The sequence below is a fragment of the Maylandia zebra genome, linkage group LG16, assembly GCF_041146795.1.
Source record: "Maylandia zebra isolate NMK-2024a linkage group LG16, Mzebra_GT3a, whole genome shotgun sequence".
In the NCBI taxonomy this organism is placed as follows: domain Eukaryota; kingdom Metazoa; phylum Chordata; class Actinopteri; order Cichliformes; family Cichlidae; genus Maylandia; species Maylandia zebra.
Window position 1 is genome coordinate 1353297 of NC_135182.1, and position 8659 is coordinate 1361955.

The window sequence follows — 8659 nt, forward strand, 5'->3', positions numbered from 1 at the left end:
GTAGCACATCTTTATATACCAGCTAGCCAAACTTCAATAACCCTACAAACGTCACTGCTGTTTAGTTTTCTGTCTTCATTTATGTTGGAAGTGATAAGAAAGCTGTACGTTTTAATTTGTTTCCAAAACCCCGCAGTCAGGACATGCTATATTGTATTTAGATGGAAGCTAGCGAGCTAACTTCCTGCTAACTTCTAACTCTGTTAAATGTCATAAATTCCGTTTTCATGGATGCCTGGATGTTAAACTCAATTGTTACACCTGGTAGAGCAGAACGCTGATCATTTTATTAAAGATGAAAGACTTAAGACAGTGTTTTAACTCTCAGTGATGCCACAGTGATCATTTGATATATGGACCTGCAGCAGAGTTTAGGCCCAGACATGGCTAGTGACGTCAGACTGAACGATCGGATTGTTTTTAACCTCATTGTATTAGCTTATTTCATTGCTAACCCCCTCCGCTTATTAGCAGCTAGCTTTTCGCTAGCTGCTAATAGGTGATTAGCTTAGCTTAGCTTTTGGTTACATTTAAGCTTTAGATATCAGTAAAAACACTGTTCAGTTTATTTTATTAGTCATTCCTTGTGGCTTGGCTCAAGAATTAAATGATTATTATCGCCTTTGGTGTTACTCTGGGCTGTAACTTATAATTGTGCTTTCTGTAATTTAGTTTGTCAGTCCTTCTCCAGCTATTTTGCAGCATGTCTATATAAATTCACAATAAATGCTCTACATCAGGGGTGCTCAATACGTCGATCGCGATCGACCAGTCGATCGCAAAGGTAGTATTGGTAGATCGCATGGCATTAAAAAAAGCCTATCATCCATCCCGTCACTTGATTGATACAGGGAAGCCAGTCAGATGACATCAGAATTTTTCTGACGCTTAGGTCGCTGCGCATGCGCAAACAGCGGCGCGAAGTGTAGTAAAACTAGGGTTGCCAACCGTCCCTTAAAATACGGAATCGTCCCGTATTTAGGAACAAAAGTACACGTCCCGTATTGAGCTAATAAGGGACGCACTTTGTCCCGTAATACAGGGAGAATCACAAAAAGTCTATAAATGTTAATGGATTTAACGCTTTGTTTGAAAACATAATTCCCAGCCCCTCTCCTGCTCTGTGACCAATGAGCTGACAGCACACTTAGCACGAGTATAACAATTCAGATTACCGCTTATCTAATTGGTCGAGGAAAGGTCGCGTGCGGAGAAGATACCGGAAGACAACAGATGACCAGCATGGCCAACAGAGAGACAAACACTGACACTGCGGCGCGACTCTGGGATGACAGTACACCTTTGAACAACAGTGCTTGTTCCCCTCCTAGAAAGAAAAAAAAAAGGTTGCAAAAATACAGGGAGGAATGGGAAAATGAAAACAACTGGCTGGGAAAAGTGCGCGATAACACGTATAAAGCGCACTGCACTGTGTGCCGGCGCACTTTTTCCATTTGCCATGGTGGACTGACTGACGTTAAGCAGCATGCTTCTACTGGTGGGCACATGATGAATATGAGGGGCGTGAAAGAAAGAGGAACCCTTGACCAATTTGTTGTCCACCAGGCCACGGCAGAAGCAGATATGGTATGTAAACATTGTTGTTTTTTTAAACCCTCTGGTTAAGGTTAATATGGGCATGTGCAGTGAATATCAGCGCTATGTGGCCAGAAGTTTGATAATTTAATTTGTTTTGTGTAATAAACAACTGCAAGGATAGATGATTACAACGAATAGATGACTAATACATAAAAGTAATACATAGATGAATAATGATGATGAGTTATGATGCATATAATCATGGGAACAAGCGGGTTTACAAACTGGAGCAGCTGATTAGCATTAGAAAAGCTGAAATAATACCTCAACTGAAGCCACAAAACCCGAATAAGTTGACACAGAAGAGACTTCAGTTTCAAGGCAAGGCAGAGATTCTTCCTTCCCACAGTGATTGTGGTCTTCAACAACTCTTTGAAGACTTGATTAGTCTGAGGTGCAACAACACCTAATTTCCCTCTGGGATTAATAAAGTATTACTGAATTGAATATATATAAAGAATACACATTATATTGAAAACATACATATATATGACCATACCCATTTCTTACAAGTTGCATGCGTAATTTATACTTTAAAGTCAGTTGATAAACTACACAAACTATACAGATATACTGTAATATATATATATATATATATATTTTTTTTTTTTCTATTTTATAGGTGACTGCTGCAGAGGTGACCCATGTCTACCACACTGTAAAGCACGGTTTAAGTTATAACTCGGGTGACTGTGCACTCAAACTGAATGTACGAACGCTGAATGACTCCAGTATTGCCAAAAAGATGTCCTGTGGGAGGACGAAAGCTGAAGCAGTTGTCACAGATGTCCTGTCTCCAAAGGCAATAGAAGAGGTGATCAAAAAATTGAAAAGTGGTGCAACTCCACTCCCATTCTCTCTTCACACTGATGCTTCAAACAAGGGAAATCGGAAGATGTTTCCCTTGGCCTTGCAGTTTTTTACACCAGAGGCTGGAGTTGTCAACAAGATACTGGATTTTGTTGAAAATCCAGATGAGTCTGCAGAGGGAATAGTAAAAATAATACAAAGCTCTCTTGAAAACGTGGGGCTATCCTTAGATCAGGTTTCTGCATTCAGTGCTGACAATGCAAATGTAAATTATGGCATCCACAACTCAGTCTTCACAAAATTGAAAGAGACCAACAGTGAGATCCTTCGTGGCAACTGCCATGCACATATTGTTCATAACACTGTGAAAAAAGCCCTGGACAAGCTCTCAGTTGATGTGGAAAATATTGTCCTGAAGATATACAGCTTCTTTTCCACCTCTGCCAAAAGGAGAGAGTCCCTGAAAGAGTTCTGTGAATTTTGTGACGTTGAATTCCATGATATCCTGCGCCATGTTGTGACGAGATGGCTGTCACTCAACCCTGCAATCACCCGCCTGCTGCAGAACTGGGACCCGCTGAAGTCATATCTCATCAGCATTGGTGAGGAATGTCCAAGGCGCCTGAAGGAATTGCTGAAGTTGACAGAAGATGCTGCTGGAGTTGAGGGAGAGGCAGACATTGTGGAAGTCTACCTCCTCTTCTGTAATAATGTCATGTGTCTGTTTGAAGAAGTGGTGAAAAAACTGGAGAAGAATGTAACCACGTCTGTTGACCTCTATTCCATCATGGAGTGTTTCCTGAAAAGACTTCTTCAGAGAAGAGATGATGGGTTCTACGGGTACCTAACAAGACAAAAGCTCCAGCGTCTCTCGCCATCTGATGCTGATGGTGGCAGGCAGGAGTTTACAGCCTTCCTAGACACTGCCATCAGTTATGTCCGGAAGCGGTTTGACTTTTCAGAAGAAAACTGGTATTTCCACCGGCAGCCCATCTCTCTAGCATCTGTGAAGATTTCCTTTGATGACATGGAGAAGATCATTGAACGGCTTCACCTGGCTGGCAGGTAAGAAGAAAACATTTGCCAGTGAAATGATAAACCATGTTTTAATAGTATTGATGGTTAAAAATAAACAAATCAATTGATAGATAACATATATAAATAAAACCATAATCATTAACTTTGTTTGGAGTGTATATACACACGCATGCAATCTTTTATACACTATTTTACAAATTCAAGGAGTTCATATACTTAATATACTTAATATAAAGTATAAATATAATAAATAAACTATACTTATTGTATTGTTTAAATGCTATACAACGTTATAAACATATACAATACATTTTTTCCATTTATTTACCACTGTAAATGTTCTATGTACCACTTAGGATTTAGGTCAACTTCTCATCTCTGTTGGCAGGTTAAACATCTCTATGGATGAGCTTTATGAAGAGTGTGTCACTGCAACCAGCCTTCTGAAGCACCTCACCAAAGAACATCAGGAGAAGGAAAAGTGGCAGTCCAAGGGAACAGCAGAGAAGTGGATGGAAATTCTTCAGGCAGCTGACCTCCCCAATATGCAGGCTGTTGTATCCTTTGTACTCAGCATCCCATCTTCCACTGGGTTTGAGGAGAGGATTTTCTCTCTTATGAAGAATAAGTGGACTGATGTGCGGAACAAATGTTCTACTGAATCAATTAGAAGTGAGCTCATTGTCAGTCTAAATTATGATATGTCTTGCTCAGAGTTTTACTCTGCAGTACTGAAAGACAAATAACTCCTAACTGCAGCAAGAGCTCAAAAAAAATACAAATGGAAAAAGTAGTCTGTTTCCACCTAATGTAGCATTGAGCTTGAGTTCATGAGTTTGTTGGGTTTTTTACTTCAACGTTCAGCTACAGTCAAGGCCTTTGAGGCACAAATGTGTTTACAGGTGTTCCACAGACTTTTTTTGCACTTTTCTAATTGCACTAAATGTGCACTGTTACAAGAATGTTTTTCTTTCTATTGTTTTCTATTAATTTATATAATTTTAGGTTAAGCAGGACAGAGTTCTTTGTGTTAATTTTGTCATTTTGATAAGATAAGATAAGATAAGATAAGATAAGATAGAACTTTATTAATCCCTCAGGTGGGTTCCTCTGGGAAATTCGACTTCCAAAAAAAGCACAGCAACGACCGAAGTTACAGTTACAGAACTGTTATATATATATATACACACACACATATATATAAATACAGAGACAAATATAAATAAAATATACAAAGGGGATAAATAGAATAAATAGGAATAAAAAATAAAAATACAAGTGAATTGCACATTTCAAGTATTGAGTCTATTGCACCGTTGACTATTTACAAAAGTATTGCACAAGGTATTGCACAGTGAGGTGCAGAGGCACTGCAGCTTAGTTGTTCCCCCCTCCTTTGTCCTCCTGTTTCCTGTTTCCCCTCCCTCTCCCCTACAGAGAGGAGTTAAACAGTCTGATGGCGTGTGGGACAAAGGAGTTTTTAAGTCTGTTAGTTCTTGTCTTGGGGAGAAGCAACCTGTCACTGAACAGACTCTTCTGATTGTTTATGGCCGTGTGCAGAGGATGCCCAGCATTGTTCATAATGTCCATCAGTTTCTTTAGTGTCCTTTTCTCTGCCACTGTCACCAGAGTGTCCAGCTTCATGCCGACCACAGAGCTAGCCCTCCTGATCAGTTTCTCCAGCCTGCATGAGTCCTTCTTTGCTGTGCTGCTCCCCCAGCACACCACAGCATAGAAAAGTACTCCAGCAACCACCGACTGGTAAAACATCCTCAGGAGCTTCCTGCAGATGTTAAAAGACCTCAGCCTCCTGAGGAAGTACAGTCGGCTTTGGGCTTTTTTATACAGGTGCTCTGTGTTGCATGACCAGTCCAGTTTATTGTCCACCCACAGCCCGAGGTACTTGTACTTGTTGACCACCTCCACCTCCTCCCCCTCTATCTGAACCGGCAGTGGACCTGCTCTAGACCTCCCGAAGTCCACAACCAGTTCCTTAGTCTTTGAGGTGTTGAGTTGCAGGTGGTTTGTGTGACTCCATGCGACAAAGTTCCTCACCAGACTTCTGTACTCCTCTTCCTGATCATCCCAGATACACCCCATGATGGCTGTGTCGTCTGCAAACTTCTGAATATGGCATAATTCAGAGTTGTAGCAGAAGTCAGAGGTGTACAGGGTGAAGAGAAGAGGGGACAGCACAGTTCCCTGTGGTGCTCCTGTGCTGCTGACCACAGTGTCAGACGTGATGTCCTTCAGCCTGACGTACTGTGGTCTGTCGGTGAGGTAGTCGGAGATCCAAGCCACCAGGCAGGGGTCCACCTCCATCCTGTTCAGTTTTTCCTGAAGCATACAGGGCCGGATGGTATTAAAGGCACTGGAAAAGTCAAGAAACAGGATCCTGACCGTGCCTTTTCCCCCATCCAGGTGTGAGTGGGCTCTGTGTAGGAGGTACAGGATGGCATCCTCCACTCCGACACCCGCCTTGTATGCAAACTGTAGTGGGTCCTGGGCATGTTGTACCTGTGGTCGGAGGAGGTTGAGGAAGAGCCGCTCTAGAGTCTTCATAAGATGTGACGTCAGTGCCACCGGTCGGAAGTCATTCAGCTCATTGGGCCGGTTCTTTTTGGGGACCGGGACGATGCAGGATGTCTTCCATAGGGCGGGCACTCTCCCCAGTCGCAGACTGAGGTTGAAGACTCGTTGTAGCGGCTCCCCAAGTTCAGCAGCACACGCCTTTAGCATCCTAGGACACACCTTGTCTGGGCCTGCTGCCTTTCTGGGGCGAAGCTTCCTCAGTTGCCTCCTGACCTGATCCACTGTGACACTGGGAGATGTTTGGGAGGAGGGGAGGGGGGGAGATGTCTTGCTGCTGAGAGAGGGATTGGAGGAGGGGGGTGTCATGGTGTCAGGAAGGGGGGGAAGCGAGGGAGGTAGGAGAGTGGGGAGAGGACTCTGTAGTGAAGGTGAGGGTGAGGGTGGGGGGGTTGTGGGCTGGTCAAACCTGTTGAAGAAGTTGTTGAGTTCGTTTGCCTTCTCCACAGTCCCCCCCACTGTGCTTTTCTTGGTGTTGTGGCCTGTGATGGTTTTCACACCATTCCAGACCTCCCTCATATTGTTCCTCTCCAACTTCTGCTCCACCTTCCTCCTGTAGGTGTCCTTTGCTTCCCTCAGGCAGCGTTTCACCTCCCGCTGTGCTGCTTTCATCTCCTCCTTCACTTTGCTCCTGAAAGCCTTCTTCTTCATGTTGAGGACAGCTTTGACTTCCTGTGTTACCCACGGTTTGTTATTAGGATAACACCGTACCGTCTTAGCAGGGGCGACCGTGTCCACACAAAAGTTGAGGTAGTCTGTAAGACAGTGTGTCGCCCCCTCTATGTCCTCACCATGTGGGCTCAGGAGCACATCCCAGTCTGTGGTGTCATAGCAGTCTCTCAGAGCATCCTCCTTTTCTGGGGTACATCTCCGGATGGAGCGCGTTGTGACAGGCTGCCTTTGGACGAGGTGTGTGTATTGTGGCTGTAGGTAAACCAGGTTGTGGTCTGACTTCCCTAGTGGGGGGAGGGGGGTGGCTCTGTATGCATCTCTCACATTAGCATACAGTAGGTCAATTGTCCTGTTGCTCCTTGTGGGACAATTCACAAACTGGTGAAAAGCAGCCAGAGTAGAATCCAGTGTGGCATGGTTAAAGTCTCCAGATATAATAATGAAAGCCTCGGGGTTTTGTGTCTGAAGTCTTGCTGTGACTGTGTGTATTTTCTCACAGGCAGCTGTTGCGTCGGCCCTCGGAGGGATGTAAACACACACACAGATCACATGACTGAACTCCCGAGGTAGATAATATGGCCGCAAGCTAACAGCTAGCAGCTCCAGGTCCGGACGGCATACCGAAACTTTAACGGAGACGTGTCCAGGGTTACAGTATCTGTTGTTAACGTAGACAATGAGTCCCCCACCTCTGCTTTTTCCGCTGGCCTGCGTGTCCCTATCGGCTCTCACGGATGTGAAACCGCATAGGTCTACGTTAGCCTGCGGCGTTAGCTCGGTTAGCCACGTCTCCGTGAAGATAAACAAGCTGCACTCACGGTATAGTCTGTGGTTGTTCAGAGCGCACAGTTCGTCAATCTTATTCTGTAACGAGTTCACGTTGCCCATGATCACTGTCGGGATTGATGGTTTGAATCGCCTCCGGTGATCCGCTCTCCTCGCTCCAGCTTTGCAGCCTCTGTAGCTCCTCTTTAGCTCGGCCGGGATGTTGTGTCGCATGCCGGTCTGTCCCTTTGTTTTTAGTGCCAGCAGCTCCGCTCTCGAATAAATGAAGGAGCTGGTTCCAGAAGTTTTGAAAAGTGCATTATCCATCTTGTATCGCTATATCTAAGAGGTATAAGTAGAGGAAGGTGAAAAAAACTTTGAAAAACCTAGTCTAAAAAAGTTAAAGTTAAGAAAAAAAGGTGCGGTGTTGCAGAGCTACTTGGAAAGGCTGCCGTCACTCCAGCGCCATCTTGCCTATATTTTGCACAAAAAGTGAAGCGTACCAGTCTTTCGTTTAGGAAAGAGACCTATTTTATTGTGTTAATGTTGTCATTTTGCATTAAAAATAAATGGATAAATGATCATTTGTTTCCCATGTGTTCATATCACAAAGAATATGCATCTACTTAAATCAACTTCAAGTCAAATGGTAAAAAAAAAAAAAAATTTCACACTCAAAAAAAAGAGCTAAAAAAATTCACCACACAGGGAAGGGTGAAGACAATTGGGTCGCCCGGCCCTGGCCACTAGGTGTCCCTTATTTTTTTTTCAGGGAGTTGGCAACCCTAAGTAAAACTGACAAGCTAGTCAGCAAGTTAACTCCAATTTTTAGCTCTCGGTTTTTTCTCTTAAACCTGGCCGTCAGCAGCTACTGTCCGGACTATGCATCCCTGGCTGATTCAATTCAGTGCAAGTCATCAGAATAAATTCAGGTAATGACAAAAAATTTACATAGTTAATTGTGTTGTGAAATATTGGATATTGCGGTTATGCATGTATATACATTGTAGATATAAAGAATCCTCAATATATTTATAAATAAGTATATGTTTTGGATTTTTGTAGTGGGTAGATCATTTTGACTTGGTCATTTTATAAGTAGCTCACATGCGGAAAAAGTGTGAGCACCCCTGCTCTACATTGTACAATCTAATGCACTATGTTTGAAATACGTTAATATATAATT

General features: G+C 43.4%; 1 protein-coding gene across 1 annotated transcript; it reads left to right on the plus strand.

Moving 5' to 3' along the window:
• The first annotated feature begins 1289 nt into the window (after positions 1-1289).
• Positions 1290-4193, plus strand: LOC143413097 (uncharacterized). Its single transcript, XM_076875373.1, has 3 exons — positions 1290-1587; positions 2222-3474; positions 3836-4193. Exons 1-3 carry the CDS (start codon positions 1507-1509, stop codon positions 4191-4193), a joined length of 1692 nt encoding a protein of 563 aa, XP_076731488.1. The 5' UTR covers positions 1290-1506.
• Positions 4194-8659: the final 4466 nt, after the last annotated feature.